The 25,938-nt window shown below is 42.1% G+C and overlaps 3 protein-coding genes across 4 annotated transcripts in view; all 3 read right to left on the reverse strand.

Annotated features, from left to right (window-relative positions):
- LOC136437978 (uncharacterized) overlaps positions 1-10,599 on the reverse strand; it is a 33,095-nt gene extending 22,496 nt beyond the window's left edge. The window contains exons 1-6 of one of the 2 annotated variants that reach the window (XM_066432583.1): positions 10,393-10,599; positions 7,829-7,981; positions 7,119-7,264; positions 6,272-6,371; positions 5,577-5,722; positions 3,892-3,993 (exon numbers count right to left, since the gene is read on the reverse strand). In XM_066432583.1, the coding sequence (XP_066288680.1) occupies positions 3,892-3,993; positions 5,577-5,722; positions 6,272-6,371; positions 7,119-7,264; positions 7,829-7,981; positions 10,393-10,447 (702 nt within the window). In that variant the 5' untranslated portion in view covers positions 10,448-10,599. Of the gene's footprint in view, positions 1-3,891; positions 3,994-5,576; positions 5,726-6,271; positions 6,372-7,118; positions 7,265-7,828; positions 7,982-10,392 lie in introns of both variants that reach the window. The other variant, XM_066432582.1, reaches the window with a different exon arrangement.
- A 1,265-nt stretch (positions 10,600-11,864) lies between these two features.
- On the reverse strand, positions 11,865-17,203 carry LOC136438268 (sulfotransferase 6B1-like). The gene is made up of 7 exons (XM_066433032.1): positions 17,101-17,203; positions 15,603-15,771; positions 15,016-15,236; positions 14,460-14,586; positions 14,124-14,218; positions 13,255-13,399; positions 11,865-11,974 (listed from the first exon to the last, which is right to left on the reverse strand). Exons 2-7 carry the CDS (start codon positions 15,736-15,738, stop codon positions 11,865-11,867), a joined length of 834 nt encoding a protein of 277 aa, XP_066289129.1. The 5' UTR covers positions 15,739-15,771; positions 17,101-17,203.
- Positions 17,204-18,408: 1,205 nt separating this feature from the next.
- Positions 18,409-25,251, reverse strand: LOC136437969 (sulfotransferase 6B1-like). The gene is made up of 7 exons (XM_066432574.1): positions 24,624-25,251; positions 23,140-23,310; positions 22,460-22,677; positions 21,756-21,882; positions 21,114-21,208; positions 19,897-20,041; positions 18,409-19,021 (listed from the first exon to the last, which is right to left on the reverse strand). The coding sequence occupies exons 2-7, from the start codon at positions 23,264-23,266 to the stop codon at positions 18,912-18,914; spliced, it is 822 nt and encodes a 273-aa protein (XP_066288671.1). The 5' UTR covers positions 23,267-23,310; positions 24,624-25,251; the 3' UTR covers positions 18,409-18,911.
- Positions 25,252-25,938: the final 687 nt, after the last annotated feature.

The following is a 25,938-nucleotide window of genomic DNA, read 5'->3' on the forward strand; positions in this document are numbered from 1 at the left end:
CCTGCTATCGGTGGAGGATATGGTCCGGAATAAGAGAGTAAACGCGCACGTTGATAATATGAACCTATTAGCCGCCTGGGAAAAGCAGGGGGGGAAGAGTATTAGATTATCAAGAGCGGTAGTAAAGTTGTGGGAAACGGTGGTGCAGCTCAATGTCGATCTAAGTCTAGCGTATGTGCCATCGTCAGAGAATGAGCCGGATGAACCATCACGGAAACTGCACTTATCGGACGCTAAGTTACATAAGAGGGTATTTGAAAGAATCGATAAGGAGCTTGGAGGCCCGTTGGGTTTTGATACGGATCTTATGGCTCTGCCCTCTAATGTGCAATGCGGGCGGGACGGGCGGAAATTGTCTTTCTTCAGTCCATACCTGGTTCCGGGTTCGAGTGGCATGAACGTCTTTGCGCAGGAGTTGGGGACCAGGAATTGCTACGTTTTTCCTCCCTTCAGTCTGATCCCACCGCTGCTTAGCTTCATCTTGAATGAGCAAAGAGGCGCTCGGGTGGTTATGGTGGTCCCTGACTTGTCGCCAAAGCGACCTTGGTGGCCGATGGTAAAGGGTAGGGCGAAGAAGGGCTTACAGATAGCGTGTGCGGGCCAGCCAGTAATTTTCTTCCCGAGCATGAAGCACGGATGGTGCTTGAGGAAAACGGATTGGGATTTGTGGGCTTTCTTATTGGAGGAAGCTGCTTAGGTGTGAAATAGAGCGTAATTGATGAACGCGTAGACGATCGATAGTTTCATGAGGAATGTTTCGAATAGTCAAGGACGTGTCATTTTTCCTTTCTAGATGTCTGCGATACGGAGGCACAACTCAGATTTGCAGGAAGATGCAGGCGTAAAGCGTGTAAGGTATTCCGAGCTTAGTACGGTAAGTATGGTTAATATAGCACCGCAAGAAAGGGCGGTGACAGGAAGTGGTGTTGATGTCCTGCAGCCAGAGTTTAGTGGAGCACCTAGGTTATGGGTACCGGCGAGCAAATGTGCCGCGTGTGGTTACCCGAACGATTTTGACTTTAATTTCTGCAAAAGATGTGGAAACCCGAAGAGAAGAGAAAGCGGCTTAGAGGCGGTTGGAGGGAAAGTAGTCGACCATTCTAAGATAGATAAAAGGATGGAAGAGTTATTAGCGAGGCAGGATGACTCAGCATATAGCAAGCAAAAGAAGGCTATGGTCGACCTCCTATCCGATTTTCTGAGAACTTTTTCCCCGCCGAAAAATTTGGATGTGGCAGCTCCGGCGGATATTGTGAAGTTTCTTATTTGGAAAGACGAGCAAGGTAAAACGAAGGTACATGAAGGGATTTGCAATGGGTCGGAAAGGGATTGCAGATGCCCGTGCAGGCTGGCTTTCAAAACGGTGGACTCCTATATTGGTAAGTTGAGGGCGATATTTAACGATGGGGGAAGAGAAGGTGAGTGGGACGACAGACTTGGGATTGGAAATCCAGCCGCTAGTAAGATGGTGAAGTCTTATCTATCTTCAGTAACGTCAGAACAGTTAGGCCAAGGTACGACCCCCCGGCAAGCGAAGCCCGTTTTCTTAAGTAAGATCCTAAAAGTGTGTAAGCATATTACAGATAGAATTCCCCAGGAGAAATCGGCAGTGAGGGTGTATACACTGGCTAGGGACCAGGCAGTGTTTAAGGCGGCCTTTTTCTCGGGGGACAGGATCGCCGATTTGATGAGGACAAGGACGTCTCAGGTGTAAAGATTGCAGTCGGGATCACTGATTTTAAATCATGTTTTTGGGAAAACTCTGAGAGACGGTAGAACCAATACGTTTGTGTTGGAGAAAGCGGAGGATCAGGGATCCTGCCCAGTAATGGCCATAGATAGGTATGTCTCTATTGCTAAGCAACTATCTATTGGGCTTGGAGACGGTTTTCTTTTCAGGTCGACGTCGAAAGAGGGATTGATCCTAGATGAGCAGCCTTCCTCCTCAACAATTGGAAACGCTTTCCGGCGCTACCTCCAGAAGCTAGGGATAGATGAGGGAGAAACTCTTCACGGGTGCAGATCGGGGTGCGCCATTTCCTTACACATGGCTGGAGCGTCGGACAGGGAGGTGATGGATCATGTGGGGTGGTTTACTAGGAAGACAGCCTCCCACTATATGAAGATCGCACAAGTGATGGAACCGGGGGGACCAGCAGCCCGGATGGCATCGCAGGAAGTCAGGCAGGCGGTAGAGGTTTATGAGAAGAGTAACGAGTTACAAGGGTTAAAGCCGGCCTTCCTGTGATTTCTGATATGAAGTTGATTTCTGTTCTGTACAGCGCACAATCAGCTTTATAACAGGGACATTTCGTTGTAAGGTTTGAGTTTTGTATTGGGTGTGGGTCCAGGTGTGCGAAAAGAGATAATAAAGGAAGTTTTGTAATGAAGGTCTGGTGTGGTTTCATTCTTCTAGTGTCATTCTCCCTTAAAGATTTGATGAGGATGGGATAAGATTGGGATAAGTTTGGGGGGGTGTTGGTCTGGATGTGTATGGGGTGTTAGATGATGTGTGCCTATAGTGTTGACAACAGGTTGATATAAGTAGGGTCATCTGGATAGCGACGTAGGCACTGCCCCATAACTCATTAAGGATGATCCAATGGTTGCGCAGTGTAGATAGTTTACTATTTACACTGCGCGATAATTGGATCAATCCGCCAATGACATCACCTCATGCTATATAAGGTCAGGCAGTTGACCTTTCTGGGTCAGCCATTGAGATTCATCCGCAACGCCGAGGAGCGTGGTGGAAGTCGGGTCCCGTAGAGATTGAACGAGGGTGGATGAAGTCAGTGGGAAGTTGGGCGGTCTGGCGCATTACGGCCAGTTCAGTCTTTTGCGTCCCCCACCCACCCACCCGTCACTGTATAAGTTGATAAGTAGGGACTCACTCTTATCACGCGACTTCGGCACTGCCCCATAACTCATTAAGGATGATCCAACGGTTGCGCAGTGTAGATAGTTTACTATTTCTTTAAACAGTAAACCGCAGACACTTTCTATCACTTCCAAAGTGCCAAAATTGTCAATCTGAAAATATCATTTGAAAGCTGACACCTTCCAGCATGTCACTGGCGAGTTTGTTTTGTCAGATTAAGTCGTTAAGGCAACTTAGAAAGCGATTTGTCAAGTCATGGCTGATTCGAATCTGAGTTTCGAAGTGATCGATTGGTCGGGGTGATTTTAGCGTAACAGGCCTCCACACTATCATTTGTGACCACCACGCTAAATTAGTGCCATTACGCTTAATTTTCAACTACCGTGGTGGTACTTTGCAAAAATTTACTTGTCTTATAATGTGAAAAATGTTGATGTCATCTTCCAAACTGACCAAAAAAATAGAGTATTAATTACTAATTGAGGAGTATTAAATCCCAATGGGTACCCATATAATGCCAAATTTTTCCCTTCATTTTTAAAATCTCCTCACTGCGGAAGGACCAAGACCCCCTTTCACACCATCCCTCAGATTGGTCGCTTTGCTACATCGCGATTACCATTAAGCTATATCAAAATCCTGGCTAGAAGGAATAGCATAGGAAAATTCACAAATACACAGTATCAGTAAAGGAACATTTCAGATATACTCTGCTTTATACTGACAACAAACCCAAAATCTAACTTTGCAAAGACTTTTGTTTCCATCAACAGTTATTTTTAACCAATTCTGAACAGCAAAGTCTTTACATCTGTCAACTATAAAAAAGACAGACATCTTTACATACATGTACAGATACGAACACCAGAAATTCATAGTTTAAATCAAGTGTCAGCTACTCTAGGCCTCTTTTGAATGTCTTCTTATGAATACACAGGGAAGCCCAAATAAAAGGTTGCTATTTATAAAGGAGAGACTTTAGCAACACTAGTAACAGTGGTGTAACTCACCTGAGCTAGCCTGGTGCCATTCAGAAATGTCCCGTTCATACTTCCAACATCTCTCACCATAAACTGGTGCGTCTTCTCGTTGTACTGGATCTCAGAATGGACCTGTCAAGCAACAATAGAGGAATGTAACATGTGCAGATCATTAGAAGCTTGCGCAAACTGTTTATTTCAATTTGATCAATAATATTTCATGGATCCTCTCCCAAGCTGGTCCTTTTAAAGGAGAAGGTCGCAAAGCTTTCTTTTCTTTACGTTCCACCCCAAAACGATTTCTCACTAAGTCTATATTAGTCCGCCGGAAGTGCAAATCTAAATCTAGGCCAAACTGTTTATTTCAACTTGATCAATAATATTTCATGGATCCTCTCCCAAGCTGGTCCTTTTAAAGGGGAAGGTCGGAAAGCTTTCTTTTCTTTACGTTCCACCCCAAAACGATTTCTCACTAAGTCTATATTAGTCCGCCGGAAGTGCAAATCTAAATCTAGGCCAAACTGTTTATTTCAACTTGATCAATAATATTTCATGGATCCTCTCCCAAGCTGGTCCTTTTAAAGGGGAAGGTCGGAAAGCTTTCTTTTCTTTACGTTCCACCCCAAAACAATTTCTCACTAAATCTACATTAGTCCGCCGGAAGTGCAAATCTATATCTAGGCCAAACTGTTTATTTAAACTTGATCAATAATATTTCATGGATCCTCTCCCAAGCTGGTTCTTTTAAAGGGGAAGGTCGGAAAGCTTTCTTTTCTTCACGTTCCCTATATAAGGGAATACCACCCCAAAACGATTTCTCACTAAGTTAACATTAGTCCACTGGAAGTGCAAGTCTTCCGGCAGACTAATGTTAACTTAGTGAGAAATCGTTTTTGGGGGGTATTCCCTAAGGGAACGTAAAGAAGAAGCTTTGGGACATTCCCCTTTAAGTAAATTTAACTGAGAAGAATTATAATAGACCTAAATGAATAAAAAACACAGCCATCAATATAACTGTATATGAACAGTAATGCATACAGAAACAGTAGACATAAAGAGTACAAAACAGTTGTGGTATGATAGCTTTTTGACATCCTCATCTTTGGGATTACATACATCTTAGAATCTTAAAACACATTCCAAAATATAGATTTTCCTCATAGATTACACAAATTTGCCCCAAATCAACCTTGACCTTCGTCTTTCACACAGAGGGGCCAAAAACTATATCTCCATGCAGATGAAAAGTCTGTTGGCTGTGATTTTGCTATAAACCCTCCCTCAAAGTCATTATAATATGTCCACATTTGTGCCTTGGTATTTTAGTTAAAATCCTCCCACATCATTATTGATGTATAGGGCGGTGCCCATCTCCGTTTCATAGCCCTGGGCCACACTGTGGTGCAATCACTGTAGCAGGGGGCTAGTCCACTGGCAGTGGAGTGTGTTTAACTTCCATACTGTTTCAAGTATGTACCAATTTTATTAAGTCTTTGGTATGAGTCAATGCGCCTCTTGTCCAGAGGTGTCCTACCTGGGGCTTGAACCCCAGTCCTTCTGGTCCAAGTAATTTGAACCAGATGTGGTGAGAGGCAGAAGGCGCAGACCACTACACCACAGGGACACCCCACCTTGGTATTTTATCAAACTCAAAATATTGAGTTTACGACAGATTGTTGACAACTAATAAAAAAAATGTGTTAAATGTGACATACCTTGCTGACAGCGACCTCCTGGATGGTGATTGGTTGGTTGAGGCGTCCGATGTTGGCGTTGGATCTCCCGGTGGTGAAGAGAGTCCCAGAGCGGACGGCCGTCGACTGGAGAACCACCAGTCTCAACATCTCGGGCGGGGCAGCAACTGCTGAGAAGGAAGACATAGAACATGTGTTATTAAACATGGATAACTTACATGTTGTCATTTTTAGAGCCTATTAATGTAAAGTAATGGTCTCCTGAGACTGGCTGGGCTGCCAAAGAGAGGGAGAGGACTGTTAAGTACTTTGTCTAGTGACTAGCTCTCTCTCTCTAGCAACATTCCTTGCTTATTACCTTTGCCAAGAAGGTTATGTTTTTGGTTGCATGTGTGCGTCTGTAGATGTTTGTGAATGGCATAACTCGAGAATACTTGGGTTGATTCTCTTGATATTTGGTATGCGTGTACGTCTTGATGAGACCTCAAAATGACTACATTTTGGGCCCCCTAGCAACTTTCTAAGGTACTGCAACAGAACGTCTGGTTTTGATATCTTGTGTTCAGGACAAGCTATATGGTCATGATTTTTGAGCGGTAGATAGCTCTTTTCTTAGATTGTTTTGCGGGTGTTACTATTCTATCATCCAAAGGACAGCAATAAATGCAGTGGTTAGAAACTACAATATCTGAGTGAAGTGAAAAAAGCTTCTCTACCTTTTCCTTTCCTTTTACTTTGCCTGCCTTCCTCCTCCTCTTCATCTGACGACCCGTAGGCGTCAATCAGACTGGAGATTGCACTGGAGTCCTTCTGAGGCTGGAGTTGGGGGAGGTAGGATAGAAAATGGGTGAGTCAATTTTTCGGTACTTCAAAGTTCATCTAGATCTGTGTTGGTAGAACTACACTAGTAGAGTACATTTTGTATCAAAGTTGAACTGTAATTTCCAACACAAAAAATTGGACTCACCCAAATTAAGCCTGATCAACTCCAAGAATGAGCAATACACTGCTACTGTGACATCATGTTATGTAGATAGAACACATGACTCAGTGAGCAGTGGATCTTATGTTGCAGAAAGTCTATGGCTGCCCTCCCGTCTTTCTGAAACTTATGATCCACTGCTCACCGAGTCACATGTCCAATTTGCATAACGTGGCGGCATCACAGAAGAAGTGGATTGCTCATTCCTTGACAAAGACTGGAGCTGATCAATCAAAAATTTGGGTGCGTCCAATTTTTTTTATGTTCAATTTTTGATACAGAATTTTTGGGCTCGAATTACCACCCGGATATGCTGGTTAGTTCAGGTAAAACTGAAGCAGCGCAGATTTTTCTGCACTGGTTCATGTACTGGGTATTTCTTTGTTAGCAAACTTGCCTTACACAATTCACAGTTGCATTCTGACCATTTTGTGGCATGCATGCCCATCTAGTGAATGAACAACTTTAGGGATTTGATTCCTTGGCATAGAAGCCAAGGAATCTTTAGTGCTACTATACTAGGCATTTGAAGCCAAAACCTATAGATATTTGAGTACATTCTTTGTAACTTAAGAACTCACTATTTCTGGCATCTTCCAAGCGGCCTTCTTGGTTTTCTTGTTGAAGAAGTATGGGCGTTGTTTCTGTTTGCTCCACAACTTCCGCCAGCCTAACTTCATCAGCTCTTTGGGCAGGTTCGACCAACCGGCTGGCTTGGAGAAGTTACCTGTATGGTACAGGGAATGTGATTGGCTCTTGGGAGCTACTTGTGGAATGTCAATACAAATGATGACATCATTTTTCAAGAATGAAGGATGATACACAACATAACACAAGGACAGTGGCAAAACACACCAAAGTTGGAGGATAGGGGTGGAAAGCTACCCTCTGAAGACTTCTTACTCTAAGGGTATTCTTTTTAAAATGTTTTTGTTGCCATTAATTGTAAACCTTTATTATCGGTGACTCTGTTAAAGGGAAAAGATGTGATTTTTAACCATGTACGTGTAATTACAAACATCAATCGTGGGGTCGTGTGGTGTAACGGCAGCGTGTTCGGCTCAGAATCAAGTGGCCCAGGGTTCTTTACACGACTTTCTCAAGTTTCTCAACATGCCAGAATGGACGTCATAAAGATCATGGGCTTTAAAGGAACAAAAGAACAAACATTATCTATATAAACATTTCACTGTACTCAAACAAAGCAAATGGGGTAATGATATGACAAATGATGGTTAAAAAAACAAACAAAAAAATGCTTCTACACGTAGTTCTTCGTATCAATGATTACCTGTGCCAGTTCCAGTGGTTCCCCCTTGTCTTGCTGTGATTTCCTGGACTTGCGGAGGGGGTACCGGTGGTTGTGACGGCCTGGGGGGAGGTGCTGCAGGGAGGGGAGGGGGTGACCCCCCTGGGTCTGACGGCATCATGGGACCTGGTGAGTCTAGGGGGAGACAGGAAGTACACATCACTGTTAGTGTTGATTATGAATATCATAATTATCAACAGGGCTAGCCTTTACAACCATCCCTCAACAGAGACGGGGGGCACCATAGACTTTGTGCAACATATGATCCACTGCTCACCAAGTCACGTGTTCTATCTGCATAACATGACATCACAGAATTTGTGGATTTGCTCATTCCTTGACAAAGACTGTCCAGTTGATCAATAAAAAATTGGGGTCAGTCCAATTTTTGTGTGTGTGTTGGCAATTACAATTCAACTTTCATTAAAAATCAACAAAGATAGTCACACAGATACATAAATTCATACTAGAACCAGGTGATAAGCAGCACTTTTATATGTTTTCCAATACATAATGTATTCTTCATATGATTTTTTTTTATGACACAGACACTGTACTCCAGCATGTACCAAATTAAATGCAGCCTACTTCCTTGGCAAGGCATCGTCATATGGTCGTGAGTTTGTAAGCAAACATTATTTATTTTTAACACTGTGTGTTATGATTTCTCCCTGTCCTTATCATCCATATTCCTGCCATACAGTGTCCTTCCCCTTTAACTTAAGTTAAACAAAACAAAGCAGTCAACTATCGACCAGGGCACAAGTTTGGGTCACGGCAGCCGCAATTTTGATCAATATAAGCCCATTCGTGGTTCCATATTCCTGCCATACAGTGTCCTTCCCTTTAAGTTAAACAAAACAAAGCCGTCAACTATCGACCAGGGCACAAGTTTGGGTCACGGCAGCCGCGATTTCGATCAATATAAGCCCATTCGTGGTTCCATATTCCTGCCATACAGTGTCCTTCCCTTTAAGTTAAACAAAACAAAGCCGTCAACTATCGACCAGGGCACAAGTTTGGGTCACGGCAGCTGCGATTTCGATCAATATAAGCCCATTCGTGGTTCCATATTCCTGCCATACAGTGTCCTTCCCTTTAAGTTAAACAAAACAAAGCCGTCAACTATCGACCAGGACACAAGTTTGGGTCACGGCAGCCGCAATTTTGATCAATATAAGCCCATTCGTGGTTCCATATTCCTGCCATACAGTAGTGTCCTTCCCTTTAAGTTAAACAAAACAAAGCCGTCACCTATCGACCAGGACACAAGTTTGGGTCACGGCAGCCGCGATTTTGATCAATATAAGCCCATTCGTGGTTCCATATTCCTGCCATACAGTGTCCTTCCCTTAAGTTAAACAAAACAAAGCCGTCAACTATCGACCAGGACACAAGTTTGGGTCACGGCAGCCGCGATTTCGATCAATATAAGCCCATTCGTGGTTCCATATTCCTGCCATACAGTAGTGTCCTTCCCTTAAGTTAAACAAAACAAAGCCGTCACCTATCGACCAGGACACAAGTTTGGGTCACGGCAGCCGCGATTTTGATCAATATAAGCCCATTCGTGGTTCCATATTCCTGCCATACAGTAGTGTCCTTCCCTTAAGTTAAACAAAACAAAGCCGTCACCTATCGACCAGGACACAAGTTTGGGTCACGGCAGCCGCGATTTCGATCAATATAAGCCTGTTCACAATTCTGATTACGCATGTGCAGTGTCAAAGGTGAAGGCCCCCGGCTTGTAAACAGTTCTCATCTCGACATTGTCTAGATTAACATAACAATGCTCCGACGGGTTTTGTTTACATCTCAGTGGCCATCTCGTAGTTGCAACTGTGAACGGGCTTATTGGGCTGTTCCAAAAAAAATGAGGAGGGGGGTTGACAACACCCCATTCTGCATATTCTTCAACCCCCTATATCCCGGAATCCCGACTACTTCAACCCCCTTCATCCTGCGACCTGACAACTTCAACCCTCTATATCCTAGCATCCGAACGATTTCGACCCCCTTAATCCCGGAATCCTGACTACTTCAGACTCCCTAAATCCAATTTTTTGGAACGGCCCATTTATCTCAAGCAAGTGCATATAGCATCATAGTCGTGTGTTATGACTTGTCCCTGTCCTTATTATTTGATATTAATATTAACCATATCTCTGCCACACAGCGTCCTTCCCCTTTCACTTTAACAATGCAAAGCGGTCACCTATCGACCAGGGCACACTTTCGGGTCATGGCAGCCGCGATTTGGATCGATCCCAAGAGCCTCAAAGCTTTCCTGAAATAATTTATTTGTCACCGCTATAAAAAATTATCTCAACAAAACATGCTCCCCTTTTAGTTGCCAGTCCAAATCTAACGTTAGCACGCCAGAATTAAGTGCCTACTAGTCCTAGGATATGATTTACAGTAGAAAAATGGCATTTTGTTGACAAGAAAGTTTCCCACAAGTTGTAAATACAAGGCGGCGACGTCAAAGGGCGGTCTGTCTAGCGTTGTTCCGTCCATGCCGCTAAAAATATTATCCAAATCTTTACCTTCGCTATCCGATATATCCATATCACACACTTCTCCGTAATCGTAGGCCGACATCTTGACTTGCTGAAGTTCTCTCCGGCTGATTCAGAAGACTTGTGGCGAAGTTAGAGGCCCTAGCACCGTAAAAATCTTGGAAAAATCACGAAGAAAAACTGCGTTTTTTCCTTCCATACAATGGCGGCCATGACAGATATCCCAGCATTCCAGAGGCGTAAAAAGACAAACAGACCGTACCACATATCTCATGGGGGTGTTCAGTGTCATTTGTTGGATTCAGGTAAACAAAAAAACAAAACAAAAAACGTGATAAACTTTAAAAAATCAGTCTGAGAATAAATTGGCCATATCCAGAGGAGTATCGTAATTTTTTAATCAAGGAATCCTAATGTAATCGACGAAGCGGCATTCCAGAAGTGTAAAAATACAGACCATACCACACATTTCAAAGGGGGCAACAAGGTCAAGTTGTTGGACTTAGGTGACATTTAGACGTTATGTAACGTGAAATACGTGATGAACTTGGTAAAACGTCAGTACCAAAAGGCATTGGCCATATCCGGAGACGGGTCATATTTTGCTTATGACGAATAAACGACGGAAGCAGACAAAGAAAACAGACCAACCACACATTTTATAGAGGCCAACAATGTCAAGTTATTGGATTCAGGTGACATTCAGACGTTATGTAACGTGAAAAACGTGATAAACGTCCGAGTATCAAAAGGTATTGGCCAAATCCGGAGACGGATCGTATTTTGCTTATGGCGTTATTTAACGACGAAAGCGGAAAGGGGCGGCTTTTATAGCACAGAGTGCGCTGTTACAAGATCTTTAATGAGAAACAATATCATCGAAATAATTACACATTGTCATGTTGTAAAAAGACAAGAAAATGACGGAAATTTTGAGAAAAATATTGTTTCAAACACCAATTAAGTGCTACAGAAGATACTGAAACTAAGTGAAAGCTAACGTTTAGAATCAAGATTTCCCGACTGCCTTGCCTGAAAGTAATAAACAAAACAAAGAAACAGACGCACACGCACGTGCAACAAAAGGGTGACGGCAGATCTGAACGGTTGTCCCAACATTCTCAAGTTAACGTTTAATACATTTCCTCTGTCTCGCTTTAGAGCAAACACAGACAGACAACACACACACATGCTTGGTGCACACATTGTGAAGTTCGTATGATCGAGGAGGTTATAGGACCTTCCTGGTATGATAATAAAATCTCTGTGATACACAGTCGGATATGATAAATGACAGCCATTAAAATTTGATATGTAAAACACTTCAGAAGTATTTCGACACAATTCACAGACCAGTTGACCAGTATCTTTCATTTTTGTCTTTATTGACAAAGAAAATTACCGTTTACAGCAAGGAGGCTTACCTCCTTGTTTACCGTTAGCAGTTCTTGACTTTCCTAATCAACGTATCATATGAAAAATACTTTATTCGTGTCGTATTACTCGAAATCAAACTTCAGCCCCGTGTTGGACAGCCTCTCCCGGTACTGGTCATCAAAAGCTCTACTCTGTTCGTCACTGAAGGAGTTCTTCCAGTCTCCGATGACTCCTGGACAAAAGAAAAATAGAATACTTAAACTCTAAGCACGCACATGTGCTACAGGTGTTGCATAATCCTTAAAGGAAACCGAAGCAATATTAGGGCCCGAAATCGGATTTTCAAAGTCAACTTATTTAGCCATTTCTATTCATGATTAGTTCAACCAACACTATCACAATGTATAGCTTCATCCATGATGCAAAAATACGACGTAGTTCACGGTGATGTGACAACTTACTGAAAATCGTCGCCAGGGTTTTTGTAGGGTCGCGAAACTAAGGGGATCATTGTACGGCTCGTTTTTGCGAGGTTTTGAAAGTATGAAGTTCTTACGCTTATGTGCTAAACAGTGGTAGTAAACGGTCACTGCCATAAAGATTTCAGCATTTTTTAAATTTCCATTTTTTGGTCCCTAATATTGCTTTGGTTGCCTTTAACAAAGAAGGTTATTCTAGCATTTATCATCTAATTTCGATGATTTATATTCAACGATGTTCACATTCACATTGACGTATACTAGTATTCCAAATGCCACAAGTTTGAAGTCATTCACCAGTGTAGAAATATAGTCGTTTCTAACTAATTATGTAAATCAGGTCTTCATTTGCATATTTTCTAGGTATATTTTTAGGGCCCTAACATTGCTTTGGTTGCCTTTAAGATCACCATTTCCTAGTTACCGTACGCGTGGTAATACAAGTGATATCCATATCCGTTATGTTGATTGATTTAGATTTATTAGCCTCCTTACGTGTAGTGACAGAGAGCAAATAAAATTTGTTAGCGCTTCGTTCTCATTTCAAAATGTACACATTTTGTAACTTCCGTTACCGTTTGAAGTTAGACGTTTCTGACATTAATGAAGATATGCCCTATATAAGGTGCCAAACTGTCGTTTTTAAAAAGCCATAAAATTTTCAAGTCGTCATAAAAATGACAGTTTGGCACTTTATTTGTGGCAGATCTTAATGTCAGGAACTTCTTACTTTAAACGGTAACGTAAGTTACAAAATGTGTACATTTAAATGAGAACAAGTTTAGACGTTCTTTGTTGTGGTAATTACGAAAGAATCAATGGTCTGAATAGACAGTTTAATGCAGTTTTAAGCAAAGTAATTTCAAGATAACAGCATATCAATGTCTTTTGACAACAAACATTCGAATTTTTCTCTATGCTTCGTTGAAGAGTTTGAAACGACTTTAACGGTTAACACATGCCAATATGTTTAAGTTGAACGACAAATATTCCAGTATTCTCTTGCCCTATAAACAAAGCGTTTGACACAAACCCTTCCTTGTCCAAAGACCGTGTTTGTCTCCCACATTTTTTTTCATTGAGTCGAACTGAGTTGCGCCGACCACAGCCTGCACCGCTTCTTCACTCAACGGTCTTCCAAGGAAGGTGGCGAGTTTCTTCACTTCTGCCGGCAGGTCCTGTGAAAATGTGATTTGATTTGATTTTGATTTTATTAGAATTGCAACAGTACAATACACATGGGACACAGGTAGCTATTGCTGGTGTTGCGACCCGCACATAACATACTCGTTTTTTTTTACACCTGGTGGTATTTGAGCAATTAATTTCATTGTCAAGATAAGTTCCACCACCTCATACCTTCGCCAAATGATATGATGTTAGCCTTTACGACTGACGCGTCATTGATTACGCAAATAAGGTCGTCATTTGCATAAATTGCATCAGGTGATCATCCTCTCCACCAAAATAACAGAAGAATGACATCTTATCTGAACAGATGTAGAGAAGGCTGTTCAAGCTTTTCTTTATCAGTTATGCAAATGAGGTCCTGATTTACATGATTTAGGTTTAACGATGAACGATTTACGATTAATTTCTAATGCTGAATGTATGCAATTTCCGTCATTTACCGTCTGTGGAATTGTACTTTTTAATCATTGATTAAGCAAATTCGGTCTTCATTTGCGTAATCTATATCTGTCGGTGTTTCTCTCTTTCCCAGTTATATATGTCACATGTTTGAATAGTCCTATCATGGAACGCATTGGAATTATGAACTAGTACTGTCTTCCTTGATCACGGAAATTAGATCACGATTTGTTATTGTCCTCTGATTATCTTTATCATCACTGAAGCTATCTATGACGATCCATCAACCCGAGATTTTTGACGACAAAATACCTTTTTCATATCTTCATACTTAAGGAAGAGGATGTTGTGGTTGTCCTTAAGCTTCCAGTACCCCAAGACATGGTCGTAGAAAGGGCCCCACGGACCTACATGTGAAAAGGCATGGAAAAACTTTTTTATATAAATCTGATGCTTATTATTGTGTAGAAACAATGTACAGATAGTTATAGACGGAACCTTACCTATTTTGATGACAACTTTTAAAAAGCTTAGTGTTGTTAACGCTATTTTGCGGTCAAAACACATACTGTTCCTAATAATGTATGATCCGACTCTTACATCTGAAAATTTGTCTTAATTGCGAAATGGATTTGAAGACATACGTACAATCGCCGGCAAGGAACTCTCCAAGGAAGCTCTCCCATGACTCGGGGGTCTTCAATTGGGGAACTTTCTTGTAGAAGTGGAAGGACGAGACTGCAGTGTCCTTGGGATTCCTCATAACCACGACTATCTGATATGAAAAATGGAAAGAAATAAAATTAGATATGACATGATGAGTTTTGTCACGCGAGGCTTGTGTCTATCAATAAGCGACCCTGGCGTACCGGACTGAGATCCGTCCTTCTCGCTGCGTTAGCGCTGGTAAGCTGTCACCAGCCAATCACGTCGCCGCCTACGGTAAAGAGGCAAGGTGATTGGCTGGTATCTTTTCCTCCAACAACAGTAGGGGGAGTATCTGATTGGACTTTTACAAACTTGTACAAAACTTTTACAAACTTCTACAAAACTTTTTACCAACTCCTACAAAACTTTTACAAACTTCTACAAAATCTAGGGAACGAGATAAATTCATTGGATTTTGCTGTCTTTAATTTGATTATTTGCTGAACAAAAACTCAAAATTCAAATTTTGTAAAATGCTACCCAATGCGTCCCCTACCTTAGCCTTCGAACCGAGTAATCCAGACGGGAGGAATTCCACTGGCACGTGCGTTGCCAGTAGCCGAGGGGACGGTGCAGTTTTGAACAATTCCGCCAGAGCGCCCCCCTTTTGAGGTATGGAGAACTCGATAAGGTTGGCAACGTCTGTCAAGTACGTCTCATCCTTAACTCCCTCTGACGCCAGAATCTGTTTCACTATTTGATGGGTCCACCAAGTGCCTGGAACCATAAGACATATCATTTCAGCAAAACGATCATTTTCTGAAATACAGTAATATCTCGACACTTGATTTGATTTTATTAGAATCGCAACAGTGCAATACACGAGGGACACAGGCAGCTATTGCTGACGTCGTGACCCACACACATAATATACCCGTTTTTACACTTGGGTGGAGTGAGAAAAGTCGTGCAAAGTGCCTTTTCCCAAGGGCACAAGATCGGTGGCGTCAGGGGATTCGCACCCGGGGCCGCTGGGTTCTGGGCCGAAAACCCTGCCGTTACGCAACACACAACTTGGAGATGACTAGCTAGACAAAAGTATTGTGGCTAAATTTCTTATCTTATCGGCGTACCAATACTCACCAGTCTTGGGGTAGGTGATAATCATTATGTCGTCGTCTCTGATATCAAAGTTTTTCACGAGTTCCAGGTTGGAACGTGGCACAATGTCACCAGGAAACGTGATCCCGCCCTCCTTGTAGTAGTTCGGTGTCGACATGGCTGCTTCCTTGAGTATGTAGATTGTTGGAAGCTATAGAATGTAGCAAACAGAGAACTGCGGACTTGGTTTAAAGCATGCAGTTTCTACATATCGCTTGTACTTTGTTCTCATTAAAATGTACACATTTTGTAACTCCCGTTACCGTCTGAAGCAAGACGTTTCTGACATTAAGATATGCCCCATATAAGGTGCCAAACTGGCGTTTTTAAAAGCCAGAAAAGTTTTAAGTCGTCATGAAGACGAAAATTAAAATCTTATAATGTCAGGAACATCTTACTTCAAACGATAACGGAAGTTACAAAATGTGTACATATAAATGAGAACGAGCGATAGACATTCAGAATCAATACAATTTTATCATCGGTTATTGATGAAATAAACATCAGAAATGATACCATTCTCCCTTCTTATTTATTTGTCATCCTCACCATTTTTCTTGTTATCTCACTTTTGCAATTCTGCATACCGATTCATATTGGCATATTTGAACAGCTCTTTCAACCGATCGCGAGGGGCAGTTGAAAATTAAAATCAACTAGAGTTAAGTATTTGTGCCACATATACTTCAGGTTTGCTATGTTAGTTTAGCGATTACGGGGTCTTTTTATGAATATGAATTGGTATTGAATTTTTCTTTTTATTTAAGGTGAATGTGTGATAGTTGTGTGCCGATTTGTTAAAAATAGAGAGAACGCTAGCGACCCCTAAAACACCCCTCCCAATAAAATGGTATGGTGACCCTGTGACGTCATTATTCAAGATGGCGGCCACAACACACGCCAACGGATCCAACAAAGGTTTTGCTACGCAAACCTGTAAAGAGTGCAACGTGGAAGAATATAGTATATTCTTTGTCTGTACGTGACATCCATACTGCCATAGGCTAAAATTGCAGAGTCACGTTTGCAAGGACAAAGGTCAATTGTTATTTACATAAATGAGACGGCACAATACCTGAGTCTCTACCGTACGGCGAGACCACAATATACATATACGTACCGCACTGTTCATAAACTGTAATTATGTGACCGGAATATAGCCAAATTTTACAACAATCATGGCGTCTACTTTATATTTTGGAAAAGTCTTTTTTACGCTACATTGTAATGATGTAAAATCGTCTGTCCACTACGAGTAGGGGGAGCCCAAGCCAAGAAAATGTCAAAGAAGAACTTTGTTTACTTTATCTTTAGAATGTAGGTCGCTACATTTTTACAAGAAGACATGCATAAATCAAGAGAATCAAAATTGTCTCAGAAATAAAATAAGAATGTATGTGTCTTGACGTTTTCAACTGTGAAAAGGCGCGCACTTAAAAGAAAGGTTTCATACCAAATTTTCGGCAAAAGTATTTCTTACCTTGAGTTCAGTAGCTCTAGATACCGTCTGTGTAAGGCAGGCAGGGTCAAAGGTTGCGTAAAGGGCCAAAGGTTATGCATATAATGTGTAATTGCTTTAAAAAAATGTCAGGCGCATGCGCGTAGCTAGCCGGTGGTGACCAGTCTAGCCGGTATACTTGCCACTTTGGATGTCAGCCTGGCTGTCAGGGAACGCCGTTACTTGTCAGACTTTCTTCTTTGCTGGTTTAATAGCTACGGCCGCGTGGCGCGTTGGATACACCCGATCCCTCGATCTCGGAAGTTAAGAAACGCGCGGTCCGGACAGTGCTTGGATGGGAGACCAACCAAGGACGTTCGGATTGCTGTAGCCTCACGAAGCTTTCCACGAAATCGTCTTCCGGGAGGGACGTAAAACGGGGGTCCCGTGCTCGAGGAGGTGCCTCGAACACGTTAAACAGCCTCATTACCCTACACATTGGGTACCTGCCTGTGGCACTGGCTGCAAATACACCCGATATTATTATTATAAGACGTCCTTCTCTCATATGGTATTCTCCCCGACTGACTAAACTGACCTACTTTGTTCTATCTTCAGACCTAACGGGCCTTCCTAAGTTATCTCAAGTGACTCCGTCACACTGGCTAATTGAAGGGCGAACGTTTTTGAGTGGGTCCGCCTATTTATCGGAATACACCAGAATACAGATAAGGGTGAAATCTACAGAAATACGTATACAGAATGTTTTGATGAGAAAACATCGCAGATTGCTGTATTTTTGTGTAAATTAATTTATACATGGACCTGGGAACAAGAAATTATCAGAAAATCTCATCACCCACACTTTGACCTTCGTCTGCCCAATACATGTATCAAATTCCATCCAAAACTTCTTGAATTATGCTGACCACAAATATCCGGGAACACACACACACACAAACACACACACACACACACACACACACACACACACACACACACACACACACACACACACACACACACACACACACACACACACACACAAAACAAACACTCACACATACATACAGACTGACAAACCAAAACAATTCCTACATTTTTTCAAACAAACAGAGAAACACACATACATATGCACACACGCGCGCGCGAAAGTGCCACAAGCTCAAAATGCTAACTAGCATACTTTATTTCTACATGCACAGGACTATGACCTTTTATAAAGATTACAAAATACATTACTGAATTTGATCCGATATGCCTGTCAGAAACCCGTTGCATGGCAACACGATAAACGATCGATAAACTCACGTACGCACTATGAAAAAAAAATTGTTGTTAGATCAAGTTCAGACGTTGTACGACTTAAAAGTTGCCTACGGTGCCTCAAAAGCGCCCCCTTCTAATTTCACTCGTTGATGAAGGTAATAAGATGCGCCAAAAATAGTTACTCAAGCAACTGGATAAGACAACACAACTAGGGACACTCATTCAATCTTGAATCCACAGATATCCTAGGTCGTGAATCCCGCTAGTTCGAACGGGGGGCGTTAGAGAAGCAATATATGAGAGGATGTACAATCCCACCCTCAACAGGAAAGGAGGTCTACGCGTCGAAATTTCAGGCACTTGGAATAACGCTCTAACCCCCAACCCCGACGAACAACATTAGCTCCTAAAACAACAAGAGCTAATTGTCTTGACTTACTATTCTATTGAACCATCTGAAATTGTCTGCACTTCATTAATTAACATATCATGGTTCTGTCAGTTCTTTCCTTAGTTACTAACGAAATATAGCGGATGCTGTCTGAAATGTCTGACTGTTTCAACTGATTTCGCTGTTAACTGATTTATTCGAATTCAAATTCCAGCCCAGTGTTGGACAGCCTCTCTCGGTACTGGTCATCAAAAGCTCGGCTCTGTTCGTCGCTGAAGGAGTTCTTCCAGTCTCCGATGACTCCTGGGCAAAAGAAAAATGATGATAGAATACTAACTTCAAGCATATAGGTATGATCATTGGCCCTACCAGTCCTTCTGTCTGTCTGTCTGTCTGTCTGTCTGTCTGTCTGTCTGTCTGTCAGCCTGTCTGTCTGTCTGTCTGTCAGCCTGTCTGTCTGAACACGATAACTCGAGAATGGCTGGGTGGATGAGAGCTATGAATGATTAGATTTTTGGCCCCTTAGCGACTTTCTAAGGTACTGCTCCCTAAAAAACATGCATTCGAGTATCAGTTCCCTATGCTATGGTCATGATTTTTGAGTGCTAGAAAGCTATAGGGAAGGAGACTTAGCCGTGCAGGTTTGGGCCCCCTAGCGGCTTTTTTTGGAACCGTAGGAGCCCATCTTATTTCAGACTTTGAAATAACTCGAGAAGGGGTTGACGGATCAACTTGATTTTTGGTAAGTAGGTAGATCAAATGGTGATGTACATAATCATATGTCAATTATGTATATCAATATCTGATTTTGCAGTGAGAGAGAGAGGAATATCGCTATATATCGATTAAGCAAATGAAGACCTAATTTGCATGATTAATGAGAAAATGCTATAATTTCATAACAAATAATCGGAATTTCATTCTTGTGGCATTTGGAACTCAAGTAAATGTGGACATTATCACACGTACATCATGCAAATGAGGGCCTCATTTACATTACATATAAGTGAATGCTGCAACAGCCTGCTTTGCTAAGATAAGATAAGATTTCCATACTTTGAACAACTTGTGTTAGGGGTAGAGAAGTCTTCGAGGAATATCAATTATAGAATCTACAAATATTCCAGTACTAGTATTCTCCTAGGCTACATGCTATAAACAAAGCGTTTGACACAAACCCTTCCTTGTCCAAAGACCGTGTTTGTCTCCCACATTTTTTTTCATGGAGTCGAACTGAGTTGCGCCGACCACAGCCTGCACCGCTTCTTCACTCAACGGCCTTCCCAGGAAGGTAGCGAGCTTCTTCACTTCCGCCGGCAGGTCCTGTGGAAATAGGTTGCAATTGATCATGAGCAATGAATAAGCTAGTTCGGAGTTGCTACTACGCATGTGCAGTGTCAAAGGTGAAGGCCCCCGCGACGGAAACAGTGTCTAGATTTGCATAACAACGCCCAGACGGGTCTTGTTTTCGTCGCGGGGGCCTTCACCTTTGACACTGCACATGCGTAGTAGCAACTCCGAACTAGCTTATTGTCATTATTAGACCCCTTTCCAAACTCCGGCGCCATTTTGAATCTGCTCTCGCGAGAGCTCAATCTGGCGCGAGCGCGCGTGATTTGAGCACCGGGAGCGGTAAGAGCACGGGAGCGGTAAAAGGGAGAACAAAACATAGCATTGGATTACTAGTAATATCTTTCAAAATGACGCTTGAATCCAAGCGCAGACCTAAAAACAGAAAACGTAAAAGAAATATTTATCGATGAAATTCGTTGAGCGCTCCGTCAAATCGATCGGCCGTAGCTATAGCGAGGTCTTCAACGTGCCGCAGCTTCAGGGAGATAATTTACTCCATAATTAAACTTACTAGTCCGTTCCATGGCCAGATGCTTATTTTGTATTCCTGCAATACTAGTCACTTTGTTCGTAGTGCACGTTTGCTGGCTACTTTCTAAAGCAACATGATATGCTTCACCTCAGTTGAGGATGACTTCTTTACCTGCTGCTTATAGTATAAAGGCCTTTTTATCATGGAAGCTCATCTGCGTTGTTAGTAATGGTAATGCAGTGCTAAACTTTCTTCCCACTAAGCTATTCACGGATCAAATTTTCGACGACCACTGCCGCCTTCTTCAGGATCAGGGTACTCCAGCCATCACTCAACGGAGGCGTTATAAACTTCCTGGCACGTTTGACCAATTGCTGACGTCAAGTATCCGTAATGACGTGTCAATAAAGTCACGGGTCTGTAACTCTCACGAGTTTACGTTCGGCAGTGATTGGTCATTATTGATCCTGAAGAAGGCGACAGTGGTGGTTGAAAATTTAATCTGTGAATACCTTTATGTTGGAAGAAAGTTTAGCACTGTAATATCATACAGGCCTTTTTGCTACAAACCTTTTTCATATCTTCATACTTAAGGAAGAGGATGTTGTGACTGTCCTTAAGCTTCCAGTACCCCAGGGCGTGGTCGTAGAAAGGGCCCCATGGACCTACATGTAAAAAGCATGTATGAAAAAGTCTTTCCAACCTGGTATATACTTATGATTGTTGTCAGCCATTTTGAACTTTTAGAGGCAATGTAGAAATAGTTTTCGACAGGACTCGCATGTTAACCTTACCTGTTCTGATATCAACTTTTGAAAAGGGGTTAACCTAACACGTTTGTTTACCTGTATTTTAGGTCAAAACACATAATGTCCCCTATATTGTATGATCTGAACACGTTTCTTCATTGCGAAATATTTAGATATTTATAAAAAGAGAAATATGCCTTCAGATTTAACATATTCGCTCGTTCTCATTGAAATGTAAACATTTTATAACTTCTTTTACCGTTTGAAGTAAGACGTTCCTGACATTAAGATATGCCAAATATAAGGTGTCAAACTGTCGTTTTTAAAAGCCAAAAAAGTCATAAAACTACAGTTTGGCACCTTATCTGCGGCATATCCTAATGTCAGGAACGTCTCACTTCAAACGGTAACGTAACTTACAAAATGTGTACATTTAAATGAGAACGAGCGACTGTGTACGTACAATCACCAGCAAGGAACTGTTCAAGGAAGCTCTCCCATGACTCGGGGGTCTTCACTTCGGGAACTTTCTGCCAGAAGTGGTAGGTCGAGACTGCAGTATCCTTCGGATTCCTCATCACCACAACTATCTAATGTAATAAAAATGGGAAGAGAAAAATTAGATATAACATAATGCATCTTGCCACGCAAGACCCACCGCTTGTGTGTATCAAGCAACGACCCTGTCGTACCGGTCTGAGATCCGTCCTTCTTAACCTTATTAACGCTGGCAAGCCGTCATCAGCCAATCACGTCGTCGCCTATGGCCAAGAGGCAAGCTGATTGGCTCGTAACTTTCCTTTCAACAACAGTGTAAGTCAATATCAGCCAATCACATTGCCTCTTGACCGTAGGAGACGACGTGATTGGCTGGTGACGGATTGCCAGCCCTAAAAGGTAGCGAGAAGGACGGATCTCAGTCCGGTACGCCAGGGTCGTTAATTTATATACACAATTAGCGGTGCCGACATGAGAGGATACCATATGGGCAAAACAATTATCGTGATATGTTTTGGTAGAAGTTTTCTAATGAGGGTTTTTACAGCGCTCTTAAACGTAACATGCAGTTATCTTTGGATGACAGCATTGCCAGGCTACAAGCCCATTGCTGTCTTTTCTGCACGATACCTCAATAGTACACTACTACGAAACGGGTTCCCTACGTACCTTAGCCTTCGAACCGAGCAAACCCGACGGCAGGAATTCCACTGGTACGTGCGTGGCCAGTACCCGAGGGGACGGTGCAGTTTTGAACAATTTCGCCAGAGGGCCTTTTCCAGGTATGCTGAACTCGATGAGGTTGGGGAAGTCTCCCAAATACTTCTCATCCTTAACTCCCTCTGACGCCAGAATCTGTTTCACTATTTGATGGGTCCACCAAGTGCCTGGAAGTATTCAACAAACAACTTCACCAATGTGATCGTTTTCTGAAAGACGGTAAAATCTCGATATTCGGACATGTTGATTTGATCCTATGGATGACATCATCCGATAACCTCAAAACTGGTTCGAGCGTGCGAATAAAACAAGAAGTTTGGCATAAAACGTTGCCTGCATTATGGAAATCTACGTGGTCAGGAAGGATGAACAAAAATTAAACACTGATTATGGTATATCAAATAATAGATTCTTCATTTTTGTTCTTTCACATCATCTTCTTTGACTTTGGAATTGGCATTCTACGACATTTTGCAGCTGCTTTGCATAATTTATGGTATGTCCGAAAACCTTTTGAACGGACGAAAAACGCGCGGATGTCACCCATATAATCGTGGCCTTACGTAATGACTGGAAAGACGTATTGTTGTCAAATACTTTAGATGTCATGTAAACATACAAATACTCACCAGTTTTGGGGTAGGTGATCATTATAATGTCGTCGTCTCTGATGTCAAAGTTTTTCACGAGGTCCAGGTTGGGACGTGGCACAATGTCAACTGGAAATATGACCCCTCGCTCCTTGTAGGTCGACATGGCTGCTTTTGTAAGTATGACGGGTTGTTGAAAGCTGTAAAAACCTAGCAAACAAAGAACCGCAGACTTCTTGGTTTAAAGCAAGCAATTTAAAGATATACGCCAAAAATACTTACTCAAGCAACTGGATAAAAATATATATCCAACACCAGCGGGACTTTATCAAAAACGCCCCTGCAATTCCTGCACTCGCCACTGGGGGCCCAAACTCATGTCACTTCTTTCCGAGCCAAACATCGTGACCATAGCATGGAAACGATATATAGAACCCGGAAGTTACGATGCAGTACCAAGGGAAGCCGCTAGGGGCCCCAAAATCTAATCATTTCCGGTTGTTGTCACACCCTACCAACACACCAATATGAAACCAATCCACCAAGCCATTCTTGAGTCATTCTTTTGACTGAAAAATATAGTTGGCCAACCGGTAAGAGTAGTACACAGTAGTACACAGCCTTTGGCCGCCCAGCTCCTATATTCTAGTCGTATTTTTAGACGTCAACATTTCAAATATGTGCTTTGCGATAGTTTTTAATCGAACTTTGTATATTGTGCAGTTGCCAGGCTAACCCTTTGCAATAGACTTCGGCTAGTTGGGTAGCTCTATCTGTACTATTTCTCTTCTACAGCCAAATAAATCAATAAAATCAAATCAACGAATACATCATACCCCTATTGGCCATTTTCTACTGTTCTTTTAGTCCACAGAGACCTGATATACATGCGCAGTTATTGGACTTGGTCGCGTCTTCTACTTTATTTGTCACCCTCCACTATTCGTCTTTTTCCCCTCAATTTGTAATCGAAGAGCCCTCGCTGGACTGGTAGTTAAAAGATCAAATCCAAGAGTGCAACGTAGAATATGTAGCATACTTTTTATTTGTACGCAATGACCATACATGTACTTCCATTGACTCAAATTGCAGAGTCATGCTTACGAGCGCAAGGTTTAACTGTTATTTGCGTAAATGAGACGGCAAAATGTATTCCTGACATGACAATGAGACAGCAAAATATATCTTCTCACTGCACTGTTCATAAACTATGTGTGACCAGAATATAGCCAAATTTTACGACAGTTTGTCTGTTTACTTTCTTATTTACGCTACATTGTAAGGATATAAATTCGTCTGTCCTTAAGAAGAGCTCAGGACAAGAAAACGTCAAAGTACGACTTTATGTACTTTATTTCTAAAATACATGAAGGTCGCTAAATGTTTGCAAGACGACATGTATGAAGCAAGAGACAAAAAACTGTCCCTGAAAGAAAAGAATGTATCTGTCTTTCAGGGTTTCAAATTGTGAAAAGGCACACAAGCAAACGTTTTACAAATTTTGCTGTGAAAGTGTTTCTTACCTTGACTTCAGTAGCTCTACGCACCGTCTGTGTCAGGTACGTTCATGTAACTAGTACGTAGTGCCAAAGGTTACGGTTATGGTTAATGTGTAACTATTTGAGAAATGTCGGGCGCATGCGCGTAGCTACGTAGTGGTGCCCCGTGTCACGGTGTCATTGCACTTAAACGTGGAGTCTGAAACACTAGTCTCTACCATACTAACTACGCCGGCTATAGGAAGAATATTTATCTCCATGAAAAATGGAGATATAGTTTTGGGTGTGCCTATGTGTCTGTTTGTCTGTTTGTGTTTCCGCACTACTGCAGTCAGCATAACTCAAGAACCTCTTGATAGATTACGATGATATTTTCAAGGTCGATTTTGGGCCCCCTGGTATGTGACTTTGGTACTGCAGCAGAAATTCCATTTTTGTATCTCTTGACCTGAATGTGCTATGGTCTTGATTTTTTTGGTGGCAGATAGCTTGTGACGTAATGAAGAAGTGGTGTGGGTTTGGGCCCCCTAGTTGCCAGGGTTTCATTTGCAGGCCTTCGCGGACAAAATGTGATCTTCACCGTGGACTGACTCTACTGGCTAATTGTTCCCTTTTCTGCCGAATTCTACGATCCATGCGCCCGTAGGAGGGCCTGGCGGAGGTTACTGAAACACAGTGAGCATGTTAAACTCCTACGCTAGCGGACGTGTATAACTTATCTGTTTACATAGTGTCATTCCTAAAGAATGTGAGTCTGCGGGTGCAATATGTATTGAGTGGGAGTGGGGTGGGGTCAAACTCATGCCTGCTTCGTCTATCAAATATTAAACGTTTTGACAAAGACGTGCATTTATGTACAACTCTTGTAATGTTAACATAATCGCGAAACTCCTCCTGTAATTTACATCAGGGACGCTGTACCGTAACTAGATAGTGTATATCACAGATCTAGACTATTTGCTACGTGATATAGACAGTACGTGGTATAGTACACATGATACGTTTATGGTGGTGGGGGAGAGTTACTAGATTTAAAGAAAGCCTTTGACACTGCAAACCGTAATTCATTAACGTTGCTACTGAAACTGTCCTGCAAATTGGAGTTCACGGCGCTGAGCTTATTCCTTAATAGATGGCTGGATGGCAGAAGATCTTTGCTTCTCAAGATTTGCTTTCTGTAAAAGCATGTGTCACAGTCAAGTATTCTCCCTATTAGAACAGGTGTATCACAAGGTTCCATATTTGGCTCACTTCTGTTGATGTCATTCTTTGCGGAGGAAAAGCAATGTTGATGATGATGATGATCCCGATCAATGATCCTTATTGTGAAATCGTAACG

The sequence above is a fragment of the Branchiostoma lanceolatum genome, chromosome 7 (assembly GCF_035083965.1).
Source record: "Branchiostoma lanceolatum isolate klBraLanc5 chromosome 7, klBraLanc5.hap2, whole genome shotgun sequence".
NCBI lineage: Eukaryota > Metazoa > Chordata > Leptocardii > Amphioxiformes > Branchiostomatidae > Branchiostoma > Branchiostoma lanceolatum.